At 33.6% G+C, this 22,358-nt stretch overlaps 2 protein-coding genes and 1 long non-coding RNA gene across 5 annotated transcripts; all 3 read left to right on the plus strand.

Annotated features, from left to right (window-relative positions):
* Positions 1 to 302: 302 nt before the first annotated feature.
* LOC111299406 (uncharacterized) lies at positions 303 to 6,398 on the plus strand. Of its 3 annotated transcripts, none has more exons than XR_002691298.2 (5): positions 303 to 2,294; positions 2,457 to 2,578; positions 3,796 to 3,843; positions 4,131 to 4,290; positions 5,533 to 6,398. It is a non-coding gene; the product is annotated as an uncharacterized LOC111299406 (long non-coding RNA). The 3 variants fall into 3 exon arrangements; XR_016329804.1 differs by having other exon boundaries at positions 307 to 2,294; positions 2,454 to 2,503; XR_016329803.1 differs by having other exon boundaries at positions 310 to 2,294; positions 2,457 to 2,503.
* A 1,964-nt stretch (positions 6,399 to 8,362) lies between these two features.
* Positions 8,363 to 10,595, plus strand: LOC111299407 (CBL-interacting serine/threonine-protein kinase 25-like). Its single transcript, XM_022894586.2, has one exon. The coding sequence runs from the start codon at positions 9,063 to 9,065 to the stop codon at positions 10,413 to 10,415; it is 1,353 nt and encodes a 450-aa protein (XP_022750321.1). The 5' UTR covers positions 8,363 to 9,062; the 3' UTR covers positions 10,416 to 10,595.
* Positions 10,596 to 19,370: 8,775 nt separating this feature from the next.
* Positions 19,371 to 21,538, plus strand: LOC111299409 (putative WRKY transcription factor 40). Its single transcript, XM_022894587.2, has 5 exons — positions 19,371 to 19,693; positions 19,800 to 19,859; positions 20,250 to 20,567; positions 20,694 to 20,810; positions 20,945 to 21,538. The coding sequence occupies exons 1-5, from the start codon at positions 19,622 to 19,624 to the stop codon at positions 21,296 to 21,298; spliced, it is 921 nt and encodes a 306-aa protein (XP_022750322.2). The 5' UTR covers positions 19,371 to 19,621; the 3' UTR covers positions 21,299 to 21,538.
* Positions 21,539 to 22,358: the final 820 nt, after the last annotated feature.

A 22,358-nucleotide genomic window follows, 5' to 3' on the forward strand; every position in this document is an offset into this window, starting at 1 on the left:
TATGATGATAAATTACAGTTAGTGATAAGGTGTCTCATTCTATTTGGTGTGATGATAAACTTCATGAGCTTTTTGTTTATAATATTATTTCATTTTTAGAAAATTTCATTGACTTGTAAAATAATAATAATAATCCAGAATTTCACGAAGATTAACCTAAATTCGACAAATACTAACAAATTATTAATCATGATAAATAAATAAATAAATATTTGAAATATTATAAATAAGTAAATATAACTTATATATATATAAAGTTGAATTGATCTTACAATCGACAAATCAAGTTTTATTGTATGCTTGCAAATAAATAGAAAACTGAAAACTCCAAAAATTATCAGGATGTTGAAGTGATTATATTTGTCATGTTAATCTTTGCTTACATTTGTCGTCCAAAAAGGAGGGCAAATCAGAGATTGTGACGACACATTTGTTCGATAAGACAGTTATACCCTCACAAGGCAATCAATCTGATTGGTCCATATTGGCCGTTGTACTAACCTCAGCCCAAAACTGGCAGTAGGGAGTAACTGAGATAAACCCCATCAACTGAACCTGTCTTGTCTCCCCGAATGACGCAGTCTAATCAGCTCAATTCCCAAGGAGACCCTGGCAACATGACCACAAACGGACGAAACTACTCTGCTTACCACGCTCACCTCAATCTCACGGTCAGGATTGGTTTCCTTCAACGGACAGAAACGATTCACAAGTCACTGGTTGATGAAACGACGCGTACCCTAGAACAATCTCAACCACGAAATAAAATTTCCAGCACCGTCTCGCGAAAGTTTCGTGTGTTCTTTGTCTTCCCCAAAAATAAGACCCATTGTTAATAATAATACATTAAATTAAATGCTATATTTAAAAAATTATTAATTTTTTAGTTTTGAAAAAAGGCATAGGCAAAGCAAATTTGAAGTGAAGTGAGTAACTGTTTCCAGTACTATTGAATTGATTCTGTCTATATATATATATATATATGTGTGTGTGTGTGTGTGCGCTGTGGGAGGAGGAGGGGTTGAGAGTTTACTCCTTGTATCTTCCAGTGCTCACTTTTCTTCTCTGTCTCTTTCACTCTTTTTGTCATTGAAGTTTTACTCATATATATATGTATTTTATGTTGAGCTTTTGCTGTTGATGTCTCTCCGTCGACGCTACTGTTGGATTTGTTGTTATGTGAAAGAAAAAAGAAAAAGTATGAGTGACATTTGGGTACGTGTCACCGACACCTGTGCGTTCTGCATGAGAGAGAGAGAGAGAGAGAGAGAGAGAGAGAGAGAGAGAGAAGTGAAGAATAAGTCTGGTGGTTGTTGATCATTGACAAAGATAGAAGAGAGAAGATAGAGAGAAGGGTTTCTTTTTCTTCCTGCTCTTGTTTGTTTGTTTGTTTTTGGGGTGTTGGGGTTATTTGATTTTTAGTCCTTACGATTCATACTGCGTTTGGTTTTGTTTTTTGCCTTGGTATGAATAAAAACCCTAAAATCGTTTTTGAAGTTTTCCTGGCTCTTTGCTGAAAACGGCATGGATCGTGGTCTTACTTTTGGTACCTTTTCCATAAATGGGTGTTACTGGGTGTTACTGTGTTTTCAGATCTGACTTATTCCTTTTATTAATTTTGCTTTTGGGCCTATCTCAAACAGTTGGTTTCTTCATTTTGGTAAATTTTTGTGCGGTTGCTGTGTTTCCTTATATAGGAAATGCTTTACCCTTTCATTCTATACTCTCTTGTCTTCTTCTTCTTTTATTGACAATATCATTCAGTCATTCTTTGGGACATAGAAATTGACAGAAGAGAGTGAGCACACAGAGGCACTTGTATAAGTCTATACTTTTGCTTTTGCGTGCTCACTCCTCTTTCTGTCATCTTCCAGTGCCGGAATTTGATTTTTTGGTCATTTCTCGGCCTGTTTTGTTCCATACACAACTCCCATCTCTTATCTCCCTTGCTAACTTACTTTCCCTTCTCTTTCTATCTCTCATTCTTGAGATCCGTCTCCTCTCTGGGACAGGGGAGAAGTTGAATACGACGCCAGTGAAGATACTCTATTCGAAGAGGAATATAGTGTACCTAACAAAAACCTGCCTGTGTCTTTCATTTATTGCCTATAGTTATAGCTCTCAGTACGATTAATTTATGCTTTTAAATCCATTTTAAATACAATTAATAGCTTCAAAGCGTGGCTTTTGATGTTATTCACTGTTGAGATACGCCTGATTATTTTGCGGATTCAGCGGCCAAACTATGAATAGCATGGGACCATTCTTCGTTATCCATTGCCAATTAGTAACTAGTATGGTCCTTCTCCTCACTCAACAAACACTCTTCTTTTTTCTGGTTTACTTCTTGTTAGTTCTATCTTCTCCATATTTTCTTTTTTTAATTCCTGCGCATGCGATCATATTCACCCACAAATTTTTCCTGATTGGAGTTTGCTATCACCTGAATCTAGCAGAATCAGGTTGCTTGTACGATCTCAGTTGCAAATGGAGTTTCCTATTCGTGAGTTTAATTATAACCCTATCCTTATAACGGTAAAGTAGCTCGTTTAACTCTCTGAGAAGGGATGTTCTCCAGGTAGTTTTTGTTTTAATTTAGTCACAATTACTTGATTTGCAGATTCGGAACTTCTGAATTTATAGTGTATTTACCTGTTCTTTTCTTCAATTCTGATTTGACTCTAGTTATTGCTAGCTAGATATCTTGTTCTTGATTAAACATGAAATATTATACCTACATTAAAAATGCAATGTGATTATTAGTTTAAGTAGCATGAATTTGATAAAATTGTATGTCTTTTTCTTTTGGTTTTAACTTTAAGTCATTACCTGCAAATATAGATACAGCTTTTAATCCATGTATTAGTTTTGGAAGGGTATAAAGATCAGTAATTTAGTGCATCAATGTTTTAAATGAATCTATCTGGTGTCTTGTATGGAAAAGACTTATGTGGAATTCCATAGGTAAAGTTCATGAAGCTTTTTATTATTAAGGAGTAAATAAAAACAAAAAAAAAAAATTAAAATTTGATAGATTGAAAACTCTCATCACATAGATTAAGCATATAAAATTTGAAAATTTTTTAATAAATTTTGATATATTTATTAAATATAAATTTTTATTGTTGAATAAATATGGATTAAATTTAAATTATAAACAATATTTTTAGTAATTTTTTTTTTACATATTATTGATATTCACATTGAACTTTATTTATTTATTTATTATTATTTTTATAATAAGAACTTCACAAACTTCACTCATGTAACTTCATCTAAGTTTGTCTGTCTTGTATATGCCGAAAACATTGATCTCAAGTTTCAAATCCCTTCCTGGAAATGTTAAAAAGAGGAGGATAAGCACTTAACAAATATATGAAGCTTTATATAATGTTTATCTCGCACTGGGGAAAGAGAAGAAAAATTTTCAAATTAAAGATATATAGCAAGTTTATGTATAATGAATTGATGAAAGCAAAATGTTTTGATCCATACAAGATCATTTAGTCATCAGCATAATGTAATAATACTTGGTTAACTAATTTTGTGTACGCGAAATTATAATGGTTTTCATTTAATTAAAAAAATAAAAGAAAGAAAGAGGTTTATTTCAATTCAACTTTAGATAGTTCATATATAATTGATTTGAAATGGGAATATTAATTGCTTAATCAAAGATTATATGTTTCTAGAAAAATATTGTGCTTGATTATATTTGAAATGGGAATATATATTATGCTTGAATTAAACAAATTTACTTGTATAAATTTAACCATATGTGGTTACTTTTTGCAGGGTTGATGTTCCATTGCCCCTTGTAGAGTTTGATCATTACCCTCTTTGGTAATCTCTTTTTATCTACTCACCCACGAACTATGTATTAATTTGCATATTTTCTTTCAGCCTTTCCATTAATCTTTTGTTTTCATTCAACTTTTTGTTCTCAAGAAAAGGATTATTGATGGCAGCTAATAAAGCCTTGAATCTTTTCCCAACTAACCAAACATCCAATTGTTGAATTTTTCCAATCTTATTTTGTTATACTTCACTATCTTTGCTCCAATCATCATTTACTGTTCAATGCCATGTAGTATTCTTCTAAGTTATTGTACTAATAATATATGCTTCAGTAGTGCAGCTCCCCTGGAAGAATCATCTGCCCTCAGTGGATGACTAGATATGAATTGGGTCCTCTCATTTAGTTGTTCCATCAGCATATAATTTGGTATTATGGGGGTATCATACACCAAATTGTGAACTCCTCAAATCTGGTTCAAGACTTCAAAACAAGTAAGAAAACATCAAAAAGCTAATATTTTGTACGCAGTCATAATCTTATAGGGAGGACAATTGAATTTGTCTTGATGTCTTGCCTACCTCAAACATGCTCTATATTTTCTTACTGGATTAAAGATTTCCTAGTTTTAGTGGTGCAAAAACCTTGGGAGGGATTTTATATATTGACAGTATAATACATTAATGATAGATCATTTGAGAATTTGAGTGAATATACTCTTAATTTGTCTATACATGGTATTGAAGAGGGGCACCAATGTTAATGTAGTTAAGTCTTCATAATTTATTCTTCTAAGTGGATAAAGGGTAATGTTAATTAATAACTGAAGTAGATAGTGGTATTGCAAGTATATAAACATATATATATATATATATATATATCCAGAAGTTCAAGAGGGGGAGGTAAAATTTGATTGTGATGAAAAATGTGTTGACAACAATTGTGCAAGCCTTTATTCTTTTCTACTATAATAAACAAGGATAGATATAAATTTTGCACATTTCCCCATTATAATAAACAAGCTAGATGGGCTACTTTATTTGGGATATTAAAACTGATTTATGAAGATGCTACCAAATCAATTATTGGCCCTGGAGGTGATCATGTGTGAATGTTGTATGGCCTGAATTCTTGCTACCCTTTCTTCTTAAATTCAGTGGTTTACATTAAAGAAGGGAATTCTATAACATTGGTGGAGGACATTCTAATCGTATTAGATAGAAAACTTTTTAGCAGATTCCAATTTGAGTTTTGTCTTCAATTTGGGATATTTATTATATTTCTGAGTTGGAAAGTATTAACTTTATTTAAATTGTAAGTAGTTGACCCTCTTTGGCTCTTCCGTGGTAGTTATTTTTATGGCAACTTCAGCTAATCAATTTAATATATGAAATATTTCATCCTTGTTTTCAAAGGCAAACTCCATGCATTTAAATGGGACTGATCTCTAAATATAGGTTTCCTAAGGAATTATGTCATCAGGAAAATTGTTTTGTGAACAGTTTAGGAAGTTTTAAGATAAGAGATAAAAAGGGAAAAGGGTTCCTCCTCTAAAGTAATAGGCAGCTAACTTCTTCATTGAATGACTACTGCATTTTCTAGAAATTCATTTTATGGGAGAAAGTTAATTTTAGTAGCACTTGAAATTCATTAAGAACTGCGTCACTATGTTGCCTTGAAGAGGCCAAGGATTACTACGTGCAAACATTTACCATATGTGCTTGGTTGAATTTCAGGGACAAGATCCGTGTAGAAATCTTGATTTGCTCCATATTGGAATTCTTTGTTTGAATAGTGATATCAAGGACATTAGGTTTTCCATGTTCTGATATGGGGTTTTGCCTATTATTTCTCACTCTGACCACTTTTCGTGGCTGGGATTTGGAAGCATCAGACATATTTTGTGGAATTTATGACCTATATCTTGAAAATATCTGAACAATTGCATGTGCTTCATGTTACCTGGGTGTATTTGACAGTTTTGAAAGCAGAAAAGTAATAATAAAAGAAAACGTTGACGTTGACAGTGCTACTAATCGATAACAAGACTACTTCTCTATAGACAGTTGTGAAGCTTCAGTTTTAACTCTCTTGAGACTACAGATCTGAGATGGAAGCATCGACAACTAAGATTCTGATGATTGATTTCTACAGACTAAACTGCTATTGTTGAAAGCCAATTATCTTCAATTCACGAGGCACTACTTCCAGAAGATAATCTGTTTTTTCAGCCAAAAGCTATGATAATTGTTGTTAGATGAGTTATTTTAGGATCATAAATGGATGTTTTGTTGAGATGCACCTGTGAATATTTTAGTTTTGCCCCCAACAGCATTACAGCAAAAAAGGGTACAAAATTTCTACAGCTCTTCCCTTGTTTCTCTGAGCTATGATGAACTAGGGATTTTGGCGGGTTCGGATCTTTTTTTTGGGCCCACTATAATTGGACCCATATCAGGATTGATACCCATTTGATGGGCTGGTAAATAAAAGTTTAATGGGCCCACTCTATTCCAGTCCATTTTCCCCTCCGGCCTGAAATCATATCACCCATGCCTCTTTGGGCCAATGATTTTTTTTTTTAAATCCTTTTTCTGCTGATATAAATATAATATTAATATGCCATAATGTCACTAAAAAATCCTTTTATTTTGAATAGTTTAGATTTATTTTTTTTTCCATATAACCCAAATTGAAATTTATGTTTTAAAGTTAAGGTATCATTATTATTGAGGTAACGTCTTAACAAATGTTTGCAATTTTGAGGTGGGGACAGGTTTTTTTACCCTATCTCTTTATAATTTGAATTAGAAAAGTAACATTCCTTGCCATAAATGCTATACATAGGTGTGACCTGCCTGCCAAATGGCCCCTCAGCTAGGAAAAGAATCCCTGATGTGATATTAAATGTGTCAGTGCAGCAAATTTTTCCTTTCAAGCTCCAATGATTCATGGTTGCTTAACGTTCATGGCATTTTGTGAGTAATCAAAAACAAAATACGGCGATGCCAATATTAGTGACTAAAGTAAATGCTTTTTTCTGCTGCGAGCCAATATTAGTTTCAAATAAAAATTTTAATATATTTAAATAAATTTATATATATAATAATTATTTTTATTTTATAAAAATTAATAAAAATATATAATTTTATTTTATTTTAAATTTTTTTTTCATATATTCAAAAATTGATCTATAATTTGAAATAAATAAAAAATTAAATCAAATCAAATATTATAATTTTAAATCAATTATCAGTTTTCTTAATTTTCTTTTTCACTCGTACTTATTACCAATCAACCCAGTCTCCAACTGACTCATTATTTGACTGAATATTAGGGGAATTTAATAGCATTTCGATTTGCATTGCGACAAAACATCAATCAATCTCTATAATAGCAAAAATTTGAAAAAATACTCCACTTAATTAAAAATGAAACATCATATCAAGTTGAAAAATTGGGCCACGTGTCAGCCGAATTGAAGTTCATAAGGATTGACCCAAGTGTCAACATGGCATTGGCCATTGGAAGCAGTTTCTCCATTGTCCCCCTAGTTTATTTTAATTACAATTCAATGCTATCTGATTATCAAATACAGATAACACGTAATTGTACGTTAAAAGATTTGGGGAGACACATTATGTTACAATTTTATTCAAACTTCACCTCTATTATTGTTTAAACAAAATTTATATCAATAGCTTCGGCCTTTGACCCAACAGTCTCTGCCTTCTTTTCCTTCTTTTCAGGAGTTGATTTTGCAGGGCCAGGATTTTACGTACGTTGGCTGTACCGTAGTGGTACGATTTTCCTGCACCCAGCCATGATATATTTCTTTATTAATATACGTAAGAGATTTTTTATGAATATAATATAATGAGTTTAAAAAAAAAAAACAAATTGAGGAATTTATATAATATAATGATTCTTTAGCGAAAGAAATATTTACGGCTAAGTATTCCTGAATAATGTTGGTTTGGTGCTACACTTTTTGAAAGTAGGTGATTTAGGTGAATCGAATAATTAATCATCAACACGTGGAATATTTTTAACCCTTTGATCAAGATTTTTGTTGACAATTATCTAAAAGGTGTTTGAAAAAATTGCATTAATGTGTATGTTTTTATATTTGATGTAGTATGAAATAAATTAAATAATATCATTTTATAAATGAAATAAATTTTTTAAAAAATATTAATTTTTTTATATATTTATTTTAAAAATTAATATTTATTTATTAATTAAATGATATAATTTAATTCACTAATAATATATATAATAAAATTTATATATTTATAATACATCAAATATAAATTTATTCAAAAAAAATTTTTTTTTTGAAAGACAACTTTTGATGATGGGAGAAAGTAGAGGTGGTTTTCCACGCTTTTGGGGCCTATGACCAATGGCTCATGGCTCTACCAAAGGTATTTCTAATTGATAATTAGGTAGAATAAAAAATTAAAATATTAAACATTTTAATTTGGATTATTGGGGATTGCCCATTTATTAATCTTTTACTATGAACATTTCATATTTGGGTTCTTATTTTATACATTCAAACTTCAAAGGGTCACAACTCACCTAGTCGGCAACCAATTTAAAATTTGCAATAACTTAGAAAAATCTCCACAGAACAATCCAAGAAATAAGTCTGAAACATGGGATTGGGATAGTAAAGGTGAAAATTAAAAGAAAAAAAATATTAAACAGCAGATCCTAGCCACTAGAAAAAACAAAAGAAGTGGGGCAGTGGAACTGAGAATTTACTTGAAGATAAAGAGTAAAAAGACGTGAAGATGTGATTCGTTTAGTCCATAAAGGTTTGTTGTAACCTCCCACCATTGACGCGTCTTCCTACTTATTTTCATGAGATTTCATTGTGTGCCTTGCTGCAGCCTCAAGTCTCCAGAAGACGATACCAGGTGCTCCAATGGCTTCTAATCTTCTAGACAACCCTTCAGATCTCCTTCCCCTACATGCCCTTCCGCTCAACACTAAACTTAATCAACTCTTTTAACGCCACATTAGAATATCCTCTATCCTCTATCCCAAGCAACTGAATTGTAGTCATCTAATGGAATTCTTCAAAATCAGCATGTCCTCTGTCCTTTACTGGATTCCCTTACATTACACATCTTTGCAAAGCCTTGTTCAAACAACAATATTGAAAACCATGAGATTTCAGTAGCATCAGAGCCGAAAAATTGTTAAATTTTATTGTGTAGAAAAAGAAAGTACGAGTAATATATAGGGAGAGACTGTCATGGAGGAGAGGCATATTTTGTTTGGGAAATATGAGATTGGGAGACTGCTTGGGAAAGGCACTTTCGCAAAGGTTTACTATGGGAAGGAATTAACATCCGGTGAAAACGTGGCGGTAAAAGTCATCAGCAAAGATCAGGTGAAGAAAGAAGGCATGATGGAGCAGATCAAGAGAGAAATCTCTGTCATGCGCCTTGTTAGACATCCAAATATAGTGGAGCTCAAAGAAGTCATGGCTACAAAAACAAAGATCTTCTTTGTTATGGAGTATGTCCGTGGGGGTGAACTATTTGCTAAAGTTGTTGAAGGCAAACTCAAAGAAGACGTTGCTCGTAAGTACTTTCAACAACTGATAAGTGCAGTCGATTTTTGCCATAGCAGAGGTGTCTCACACCGAGATTTGAAGCCTGAGAACCTTCTTTTGGACGAGAATGAAGATCTAAAGATCTCTGATTTTGGCTTGTCAGCTTTGCCTGAGCAGCTTCTCAATGATGGGCTCCTCCACACGCAGTGTGGTACTCCAGCTTACGTTGCTCCAGAGGTTTTGAGGAAAATGGGCTACGATGGATCCAAAGCAGATACTTGGTCTTGTGGGGTTATCTTGTATGTTCTTCTTGCAGGTTTCTTGCCTTTTCAAGATGAGAATATGATGAAGATGTACAGGAAAGTTTTCAAAGCTGAATTTGAGTTTCCACCCTGGTTTTCAACAGAATCAAAGCGCTTGATCTCAAAACTACTCGTGGCAGACCCTGAAAGAAGGATCACAATTCCAGCCATAATGTGTATTCCTTGGTTTAGAAAAGGATTTACACGCCCCCTTGCGTTTTCAATCGAAGAACCCATATCAGATAATATAGAGGATGATGATTCTGCCTCCAAGACTAACAAACTATCCTCTCCGAAATTCTTTAACGCGTTTGAGTTCATTTCCTCCATGTCGTCAGGATTTGATTTGTCAAGTTTGTTTGAGAACAAGAGGAAATCGAGGACAATGTTCACGTCAAGATGTTCAGCTAGTGCCATATTGTCTAAAATTGAAGGTGTTGCAAAGGGGTTGAACTTTAGGGTGGGGAAAGTCAAGGACTTCAAGATGAGATTACAAGGGTCATCCGAGGGAAGGAAAGGGCGGCTGTCGGTGAAGGCAGAGGTGTTTGAGGTGGCACCAGAGGTTGCAGTAGTCGAGTTCTCCAAGTCTGCCGGGGACACCTTGGAGTATGTTAAGTTTTGCGAGGAAGATGTCAGGCCTGCATTGAAAGACATTGTTTGGACATGGCAAGGTGACAGTTTCAACAATTGTACCAACGTTAAAATTGAGGGAGAAGAATACGAAAAGCAAGTGTCACAGAGAGCCTAACCCTAAGTAAAAATAGGAAAATTTTCCTTGTTTACCTTTTTTTTTGAGTCTTCCTTTTTGGAAAGATAGGTTTGAGGATGAGAATTTGTAAGTACGTACTCTCTGATTAGTACATTAATGTATGGCTTTGGATTTTGCAAACAGATGATAGATATTGGCAATGGAGAGTTGGATGAGAAATTCTTTTAAACTTTTTTTTTTTAGTTATTTTGGGTTTTTTGGATGCACAAAGCGAAGATGTTATTGTCAGCAAACGAGCATCATATTGCAATATTTTTGTTGCCTTCTCGATGAGAAAGGAAGTAAAAAGACAAAATTGTTCGATAAAAGCCATGATCATGGAGGCCAAGCAACAGCTGCTGCCTGGAATTGGCCATTGTTTGTTTTTAAGACAGTTCGATGCCTTTTCACTTTGAAGTTTGGAGGGCCTTGAAGAATTACTATGAAGAATTTAACATAAGCAAGAAAAACAAGACATGCAGTCTTCAAACTAGTTCCAACTCATTGCAATGGCTCTTTAAGCTTCTATCACTCATGGCAGAAGGGGGAAAGAAAACAGGGGTAGAAGATGCGTGACACTGAGACATTCTTTTCTTCTGCAATTCGAATTCACTCTCGACTAAGATCAACAGGAAAACAAGATGCCTGAGAGCAATTTTCATGTCTGTATCGATGTTTCTCCTATACCTGAAATACAGGAGAGTGTTTCTAGGGGAGGTTTGGGGCATATTTATTTTATACGTAAGGTTTTTTAGGGGAGAGCAACAGAGACTCGTTACAGCCCTTTTGCTTATACATGTAAAAGAATCTCTTAGGTCGATGCCAAGATCCATAATTCACGGCTCTAAAAGTTATAACTCAATAATCTTTTCGTAATTATCAAAGTTATTTTCTTATGAAATTGATCTTTCTTTTGAGTGAGACAAGCTCGACAGTTTTAATTCTCGGAGAAAAAGTTCCTTGTCTGATTTGTGAGTTTGTGTTTGATTACATTGCACGTTGCTTATAAAAGACATGTAGAAAGATTGTTCCAGGCTTCCAGCTAAAGCACAGAGTCGCCATCAAGCAATTAAATGTAAGAAAACCAAAGCACATTACTTGCAACGCATGGATAAGGATCGAAAGGAGCATTTCGTCAAAGAAAAGGTCCCGTGATGTTTGACAATTCGCAATGCCAAAAAGGCTACTCAGCTTTGATCTCTTAGGCGAAAATCGCAAGCTTTAGGAGATCCACCAACGCCTGGCCACTGGCAAAATGAAAGCATTTTAATGGGCCCAATTAAGACCCAATCAATCTGAGAATCCTTCAAAGGCCAGCCGATAAAAAGATAAAGCAATTTGACAGCCCAAGAAAAAGAAAGTGAGGCTAACCAAACTGGCCCTATTTCAAGCTGATTCTGCAGAAACTGGGCTGGCTTGGTTTACATTGAAAGGTTTCAAGGCTTTTGGTCCAACAAAAGCGGACCTGTCCTCAAAAAAATTGACACTTTAAGGAGTTTTTTTTTTAAATATATTGTAGGTGCCACGAATCATGACTTTTTGGTACTAATGATGTTACAAAAGGGCACCAAAAAAAAAATAATAAAAGAAGACCTTTAATAGTTGTCTTCTTCACTTTCTTAATGCATTAGCAAACTACTTTCAAACTAACCACTCTCTATATTTTAAGAATTTTTTTGGCCAGAATTATATTTTAAGATTGAGGAATCCATTTTCCACGAGAATATATTAATTATATCATGAACCAAAATTGACTAAAAAATGCAACACAATTTGATAATTGAATTCCGAATTAGATGATGCATCAAGAAATCTGAATTCAAACAATTCGCTGATTTTTCTTCTTCAAATTCTAATGTCTACCTAACTCTCTTTGGTTTTTTTTTCTTTTTTCTTTTTCTCCTCGTGAGAGGTAAGGGAATCTCACCAATCGCGAAGTTGTAACTCTTATGGTCTGATGCTGAATCAGATTCCCCCAACTGAAAGGAAAAAAACAAAGGGAAAGATGACTGCTTTGCCTGTTTGCCTGGACAATGGCAAACCCTTTTCCCCTTAGAAATTTGGTGGGTAGGCCCAAGGCCACGGAGTCTTGTACTCCACCTGTCGCTACCTCAAAAAAGCAACATGAAACGTGTAGAACACAAGTGGTATTGGGGAGTTGTAAATCACATCAGCTTAATCAAATCAAGCAAAACTCCACAAAGCAAACAAAAACCAAATTAAAAAACGACTCCACTAATTCCACGAGTCATAATTCCATTAGTAATGAAATTTACGTAAGGTTTAAAGCGTCAGCCATCGTACGTCATTTTGCTGATTTCATGTCTGCTTGTATTGGGGTTTATGGAAAACTAACATTAACAAAGTTTATATTCGCGATGACTTAGACTTGAAACCCTAGACTTTTGGATGTATTTGATAAAAAAAATCTTATTGTTTTGACTTCTTCTAAAGATTTTATCATCGGATCATATATATGCACGCACTACATGTGAACAAAGTACATGCATCAAATTTTCCACAACAATCCGAGCAAAAGTTTCTTAGAACTTTTACAAGAGAAAAAAAAAAAAAGAACATAAACATACATGGTGTAGATTTACTTTGTTGATAAAATAATTGCCTTTAAGCAAGCTAGATCAAGGAGACTTAGAACAGGAAAGTTCTATATAAACCGATTTAACTAATATTAATATCAATTTGTGTATTTGGATGCCTCTTCAATTCAACTAAGAAACCCCACTTTATTTCTTATTAAAGGCTATTTGTTTTGAAAGTTTTCATTAATGGCTATTTGCGCAATCAATGACCTCAGGTTGCTTATCTCACAGCCATTTGTTATATCCTTGCAAATTCTAAGTAGTAGTTGAAGTCGTCTATTTGTTAGTTGTAACTATTATGTTGATCTTTCAACCCCCAAAAGCAACAGAAACTATAAAGCATTGGCAATACAGGGAAGGAAACAACAAGAGTACTGCAGATGCATATGGTCTACTTAAGTGCGCGTAAAATATGGTATTCTACCAAACATTTTCAAATTCTAAATAGAACCCAGATTTTATCGTTTTATTTTCCCACCAATCTTGTATAGAATGGACCTGATTTTCCAGCGTATGTAGACTGAACTGCTATTTAGTGTAGAAACAAAATCAAAATAGGTAAGGTGACTGACAATAACAGGCTTTTAATTTTGTGTGATGACTATTAAAATTCTAATCTTAAACGCAAATTTATATAATTGTATCGATCAAGAGCAAATCTGTGGCTGTATTTGGGGTGTTAGACTGCTTGAATCTATCATTTTCCAACCATCCAATCAACCAACTTGTTCACTTTGTGTCCAAAGGATTTTTTTTTTTTAAAGGTTGAGTAGGTCAAATTTTCTTTTTCCCAACCCATTGTACCATTTTTTCTGCCTTTTAAACTAGTGTGAATTTGACGTTTGCCGACATCTCCGGTCTCATTCATTCTTTATATGAACCATAGTTTTTTGTCATTCAATTTTCTTTTTGACGAAGGAAATTAAAGATAAGAGTGCCAGCTGTTACTTCACATGGTTTTCCTGTTTGAAGTTTGGGTTACTTCAAGTCAAGACTCCTCTAATTTCCGTACTGTAATTTCGTTTTGCTTTTTCAATTATTGTTTAAGACTGGATTGACTATAATGAAATTACCAAAGATTGCTATCCAGTGTGAACCTTAGTTGGGATCCTATGAAACACGATTAGTTCGTTTTAAATGTCTCGGCTTGCTAAGGCTATTAAGTATTAATCTCAATAGGAGCATTAAAAAGAAAAAAGAAGAAAACTTCCCCATTACTATGTATTTCTATTCAAATTATAAACTAAGATAAAACTCCCAAACAAACGGAAAAATAAAAAAAAAAAAAGAAAAAAAATCTTCAGTAGGGACCAGGACCGATCTACATATAAAAAAATCTCATATATTTTAAAAAATTTCAAAATTTACCCCCACTAAAATTTTTTTTATCACATTTGCCCCCATTAAATTGAGAATCACGAAAGAAAACTTTTTATTGTTTATCTTGTAATTGAATATTTATACCTTGGGTAATAAATAATTTCATTATAATATATACATTAATTTTGAGAAAAAAAAAAAAGCAAATAAAAAACTTTTAGAATTCATATAACATATAAAGTGTGAATTAATAAGAATAAAAAATAAAAAACAAATTTTAAGTAATGTTTATTTTCTTGTTTTCATTGTATATAAAATTAAAACTACCATTTTCATTGTATATAAGAAAGTAAGTATTTATTATTCTCCACATTATAATGAAAATAAATATTAAAACTAGAAATATTGATTTTTATTCTTTCACATATTATATTTATATTTAAGAAATCTATAAATAAAATTTTATTAAATAAATATATGTACATATTTATATGTGTATGTGTTTAGACATATATGTGTCAAAAAATAATTTATCTATGATATTATAGTGTTTAAGCTATATTCTTCAGTCAACAATCATGTAGTTATTATTGTATTTTTTTTTTTTTGAAGAAACGAAGTGTATTACTATTAATCCGGGGGTACGGAATTGATAAGCCTTAGTATATCCTCAGGACAGCCACCCACCCACAGTTTATTAACATTATGCTGTAAAGCATATTTAGCAATCCTATGTGCATGAACATTGGCAATCCTTTTTAACATGTTTCACTCTAAAGGATTAAAAGGTCATTCCTCAGGTACGGATATTTCTCATGCTGTTCCCTCCAACAAGTTTTCAGCTTCTGATCTGATCCCGTTAATGACTTGTAAAGCATCTTCTTCAAGAATAATATTTTCAAACCTCATATGGGACGCCAACTCCATATCCATGCCCGCAACAAAAGTTTCAACTGTATTGGGGTCCTTCACATTAGCTACTTTGCTCATGGCAGTCCCAATAACATCACCATTAGCATTCCTTGCTATAGCCCCAAGACCACCCAATTCCTCAGCTAGATTAAGAGGGCCATCAAAGTTTATTTTAGTGAAGCCCAGCGGTGGAAGTTCCCAAGCAACCTCTGCCACAAGTTCACAATCTATCCTGCTGCCATTAAAGAGCCAGAACTCCTCTAAATAACCAGAAGCGAATTGCACCACCATTTTTGGTTTGCGGTGCTCATCTGACTTCATAGCTCGGTTTCTATTATGCCACACAACTTAGCAAAGGGCCAGTCCTCTCGCCAGTTCTTCATTACTCACTGCCTTGGCAACCTCATCGAGCCAACCATTGTCTGCCTCTAGATCAACCTCCCTCCATTTTGCTACTAGGGCAGCCATACTCAAGACAACTTTAATCCTTTCACGGTCACTAATGGCATGGTTTATAATTTCTTCCTGCTGGCCACATCTAGGACATATTTCGTGGACGCCAATCCCTCTCTTTCGTAGTGTGGTGTAGGTTGGAAGAAAACCCAGCATCAACTTCCGTCAAAATATTTTGATTTTATTTGAAATATTTGTACACCAAAACTTTCTCCAAATCTGTCTTTCAATAGCAGTAGAAGTTCTTGCGCCATTCAACTGACCATTACCATCCATGCATTGAATTGATAAAATCATGCTATATGTGCTCCGAACCGAGAAATGACCGTTTTTATCCATGCACCACGTGAGCACATCAAAGTTGTTGGACTAAAAGCCTCCAATCCAATCACATTAACAAAAAAAAAATCAAACAATAAATCAAATACATAAGAGATAACAATTTAACGTGATTCGGTTCAACTAACTTACATCCACGGATGAAAAACAAGATCCATTAGTTGTAGAGAATTACAAACTTACATCAAATCATTAACCTCATTCAACAATCAATACTCATAAGACACTGTCAATCTCTTCTAGTCCTATAAAATATTCTCAACCCAAACAAACACAAACCTAAATTTTTATATACCCTTTCAACATAACCAAACACATACTCATATGCTCCCATACATCATACCTATGTGGACAGTCTCTTCTAGTCCACTCACAAACAAACATACACACCCATAAGACGTAGAGCCCTAATACTCCTATGAGGTGTCTATCCCACAAAATCCTACAACTCTCTTACATCTTTTTTTCATACCTAGCCATATAGAAACTTCACATATTTATAACCATACAAACTTGCCCATTAAGAATCCCTCTCCTCTTAGAATTCTTCTCTTTTAAGTTAAACTTGTCTATTAAAAATCTATTTCCTTTTAAAATTTTTCTTTTACAAGTCAAACTTACCTATTAAGAATTTTTTTTCTCTTAGAATTTTTCTTTTACAAGTTTTTTTGTCCATCAAATAATATCTGACAAATCTCTAACAAATCTCAAATAAATTTCTTATGGGATTTGAGTTAATATTTTCAACAAGAGTGACTGTTTGTACTCAGAGGAATAGATAATATTTGGTGCATTACCTCCATATGGGAAGTACGATCCACAAGATCCCTATTCCACCCTTTGGTTTGTGTATCGAACAAAAAAGCCACACTTGCATCCCCGTGCTTGGCTATAAGGAGGTACTTAGGGAGCCACTGATCCTTCCAAATTCTTATACGGTGCCCATCACCCACCCTCCAACTTACTCCAACCTGTTGGTCCGTCCTAGCCAACCAAATGCTACGTCATGTAAGGGACAGTTCTCGGCCTAATCTGGCTTCCAAAAAAGTCATCATTTGGAAAATACCTACCTGTCTTTCAGAACTTTGAACAGCAAAGAGTCCTGGTTTCTAATCAGCCTCCATCCTTGTTTGGCCAAAAGTGCCCGATTGAAAAACTCCAAATGTCTAAAACCCATTCTTCCGTTGGCTTTACTCATGCACATTTTATCCCATTTCAACCAATGGATGCCCCTCCCATTTTTCTTTGCACTCCACCAATAGTTGCTAATTAAACTGTTAATCTTTTGGCACAAACTCTTAGGAAGTAGGAAGCAACTCATACAGTAAGAGGGAATAGCTTGGAGAACTGACTTAATGAAAACTTCTTTGCCTCCCACATAGAGAATTGATCCTTCTTGACCATATTTTGCCCTTCAAATCTCTGAATACCCGTGTATTATTCCTCCCCACTATAGTTGGCAATCCTAGATACTTTTCAGGGTCTGGTGTATCTATGACATAAAAAATTATATTTTATAGAAAAAAATTATTATACATGATAATTTGTAAGAAAATTTTTATATTAATTTGTTTTTCAAAAAAAATTTTAATAAATTAAGTTAAAATACTCACCCTCAATTATCAGAAATCCTAAATCCGACCCTACAGGTAAGGACCTTGAAGACTTTAGGTTTTTGCAGATAAGCTTTGATCTTTTAATATTATCTTATAAATGACCTCAGCGTGTATGACCAAATCGATGATGTTGTAGATCACTCCCTCTTCTAAAAATACATAACAAATACTTGCTTCACTTGACTTTTAATTTTATTTGCCATCCAGATGACACATTAGTGAATTTCAATTCTTAATTCCCAGAAAGTACATGAGAGAAAGAGAGAAAAAAAATTAAAAAAAATTAGACTAACTGCAGGAAATAGAAACTTAGTAGGAGTTATAGAAGTATTCTATTCTTGTGTGTCCTTAAATTTGGCCTTTATTTTAATTAAGTATCTTAAACAAAGTCTAAGATTAGTTTGAAAAGAAAAATGGGAAACCGTGTGGGAATTTTGGGTTCCAAGCTTTTACCCTTTTCAGTTGTCAAAGAGACCGAGACTAAGACGAAGACCAAGAAGTTATCTTTCTTCTTACGTTTTACCTTGTACTAATATGAAAATTTCTCCACAAATGAAAAGGAAAATAATAAAGGAATATATACTCTTTAAAATATATTTTAAAAAATGTATAAATCTTTTTGTTTATAAAATTAAAAAAATCATTATTATTAATTTATTAAAAATGAACTCTTTTATCACAAAAAATATAATGCGTATGTAAATTAATTATTTAAACTAATTCTTTTTTTGGATGGGTAATTATTAATATAATTGTATATCTATGAAATATAAACTAGTTGTAATCAATATTGATAATTTCATAGAAAGTATTACTTAGTATTTCACACTAAATTTTTAAGAATCTATACGTATTAAGAGTATGTTATTTATAATTATTATATTATAATTAATTAATCATAATTTAAAATTATATAAAAAGTATGAAATTTACATTTATAAATGATAGATCTCTACATGATTTTTATTATCATTAAATAATTATAATATTATAATAAAAATTATAATTAAAATGCTTTTGTATGTATAGTGTTTATAATTATACTAAAGAAAAAAAAAAAAAAAAAAAGGTGTTTCATATCAAATAAATTATTATATGTCTTACCAACTAAGGCATTATCTATCTTGTTGCCGACTTGCCGTTCCACTAAGGCACGTGCCCTTTCTTCTTCGAATTGGTTTTATACAAATCCCTTTTCAATTAAACATAAAAAATTTAATGTGTTGAAAACTAGAAAAAGTGGAAAATAGCAACATTTTATATTTTTTCTTACTAGCATATATAAATTTTTATCCCCTTATTCCTACTTTTATTTGTGACATACGATAAATTTATAAAATTTATTATTTGAAAATTAAGTTATATTAAATAAAAAAAAAACGTGGGCACGTGGCGAGATCGTGTCATATCAATATGAACATTGTTATTATATGGTACTATAGCAGTAGGGATAAAAATGAAAGAGCATGGAAGGAGGGGGGTGGGGGTGTGGTTAAAGCGAGAAAGTCGACGAGATAAAATTAAGGTCAACAAGACGAAGCTTCTTTTAGCCATGAGTTCAAAATGTATGTGCCAAATGAATAAAGCTCATTGGTGTGGGTGGGGGCTTGACCTTGACATGACATCAATGGCCTTAGATTTTCAATATTTTCGTACCAACGTGCATGACTTTCCTACTTACATCGCCTTAGCATTTCAATAATTTAATTTGTAGACAGCTTATCGAGTGGGGATTCCAAGTGGGGATGAGAGAAGGCTCTTTCAGACTCATCTTCCTGTAACTTTCCTCAATAAGCCGGACTGCTGAAGCATCTTCTGAATTCTATCCTCTATATATTTCCCTATTCCTGGGGGGTAATATCTCATTCCCTTGACAACTTTGAGACTTCTCATCATTTCTTTAGCTTCAGCCCACTGCCTTTTCTTGCCTGCTTCCCTGTTCTTGTTCTATAGTACAACTTCTGTGATGGAATCAGCTTGGGTGGATACTGCTTTGGACCTCAACATCAATCCTTTCTATCATAGCAACAAAACTCTGGTGAGTTTGGATTACCAATTGAGGAGGATAACCATGTTAGTAAAGCTAATTTTCTTGTTTTGGATTGTTGGACTTGAATAAAATTTTTTGATTCTTTTTGAAACAGAAGGGAGAATCCAAGGGAGAAGTGGCTGATTCTGATGTGAAGGTACCAGTTAAACAAGAGGTCAGTTTCTGTACAAGTTAATTGTCTTCAAGAACTTAAATTGGACTTTCTAATTAGTTGAATTATCCGAGATATTTAGTGATTAGTCCATCCCAAATAAGAATTGTTTTCTGTTTCTGATTCACTCATTTCAGCAGGCAAAGGATTAGTCCATCCCCTTTGTTCGATATGACTAATCTTTTACCTTTTGCTCTTTTGCATCTAACATTTCAGGCTTCTGAACCATAATGTTTTCTGTTCATTTCATATATGCTATTTCTTAATCCTCCTTCAACTGAGCTCTAATGGCACCACAAATATGTCTTTAACGTAGTTTTTTTCTTACTCAGAATTTCAACTATAAATGTTGTTTAAATTGGAAAATTGCTGAATGTTTTTTATTCTAAATAGACTGGCGTTTTGGTGGAGGAATTGAATCGGGTTAACGCTGAGAACAAGAAGCTAAATGAAATGCTAACAGATTTGTGCGAGAAATACTACTCCTTGCACAACCAATTTATGGAATTGGTAAGCAAGAACTCTGAAAATGAAGCTGCAACATCAAAGAAGAGAAAAGCCGAGTGTGAGGATTATACCAACATGATTGGATTCAGTGGAAACGATGAGAGCAGCTGTGTTGATGAAGAATCATGTAAAAGGCCTAAGGAGTGCTTTAAGGCAAAGATTTCAAGCGTTTACTTGCGCACAGATCCTTCTGATAACAGCATGGTAGGTCCCTAAACTAGTTTTCTTGCCTGATAGAATTTATTAGTCTATGGTAATGTTTCTTAACGCAATTAATTAGCCTCCAAGTACTAAGAATTTTGAATATTCTTATATTGATCTGTGTTACAGATTGTGAGGGATGGATATCAATGGAGAAAATATGGTCAAAAGGTGACAAGAGATAACCCCTCTCCCAGGGCATACTTCAAGTGCTCCTTTGCCCCAAGTTGTCCAGTCAAGAGAAAGGTGAGCCAGTGCTTCTCCCCCTAATTTTCCTTCACATCATATGAATAATATTGAGAGACTCTTAGTTGAGGAACATTAATTTCGAGAAATATTTGTCTCTGATTGTTGTTTTGCTATTAATTGATTGTTTTTAGGTGCAAAGAAGTGCTGAAGATCCATCAATCTTGGTGGCTACTTATGAAGGAGAGCACAACCACCCACAACCTTCTCCAGCTGAATTGTCATTTAGTTCCAACTCTAATGCCAACCCTCGTTCAGCTCCTGTATCTGCTCCCACCAAATCTTCAGCTTCCGCTGTAACTCTTGAGTTGATGCAACCAGCTGGAATGGGCGATGATACCAAAAAACCAGTCCAACAAACAACAATCCAACAGATTTTAGTCCAAAAAATGGCAGCTTCTTTGACTAGAGACCCGAATTTCACTGCAGCGCTTGCTGCAGCCATTTCAGGAGGAGTTGTAGACCAGCATAGGATACAAAAGTGGTGAAATTCAACTTAGTTAGGAGAAATACTTAGTTCTGTACTTTTCTTGGTTTAGTTGAAAATGGGAGAGAGTGTGTCTATTGATGTAAATAGAATCTTGAATATAATGTTCGTAAAAGAAAAAAAAAAGAAAAAGAAGGCAATTCTTTGCCAAAGTAGTTCAGCAGGACAGGTCAAGAATTAAAATTCATGATCCAATGATTGTTAATTAGGCTGTTATCTTATGAATTAATTCCTTTCTGAACTTGCATTTTTCTGGCTGTTATCTGATGTACATGAAACTTGGAATGTGAATTCAGATCAGGGAATTTGCATTCCAAGTTACATGGATATGATTAGATATTCCCAAGGATATTATATGGAAACTATGCCAATTAAGCTTGTAAAATTACAACACAAACTCATTTGTAAACGGGGACTAAATTGCACTTCCGCACAATGTCATCAGAAAAATTTTCACCTCAGATCACATTGAAGGGTCAGAAAATTAACACGAATTTGCAGTACCGGAAAGTCCTGCATGGTTTCAAACTCAAGTCTATAATGTCCAGAAATTCATAAAGAAATACATAATTAGGCCTTTATGTCTTCAATCTTCACGGTCAGGTAAGCATGCATTAGGTGGAAATTTTTGTGGCTAAAGTATAGAAAAACTCAGTTTTTACACAACTATCTGTTCATTAATGAACAACTAAAGATTCTTCAGCAGGCACAACGTGGGGAGTTAATTTGTTGATTATGATAAATAATATGGACGATTTGTCTGATTTAACTCTAAAAATCTGAAAAACACTTATTATGTCAATTAATTTTCAAACTATTCAAACGAATTATGGACTTCCTCTTTATTATTGGTACAATTTGTCTTTTGTCATTGCCTCTAAATTTCTTAATGTCTTACCATATACCCTTTATATTCAAACTTTCCAGCCGATCATTTCTTGTCGACATATTGTCCCCAACGTTAGTCAAACAGAGTTTCGTGTCTGAAACAGAATCATCTCTATCGATCATGTAATAGAATTAATGAGTATTTATGTACTTGATTTAAGGTTAATTACACC

Source organism: Durio zibethinus, chromosome 18 (assembly GCF_047325235.1).
Source record: "Durio zibethinus cultivar Kanyao isolate XHJ-2024 chromosome 18, ASM4732523v1, whole genome shotgun sequence".
Classification (NCBI taxonomy): Eukaryota; Viridiplantae; Streptophyta; class Magnoliopsida; order Malvales; family Malvaceae; genus Durio; species Durio zibethinus.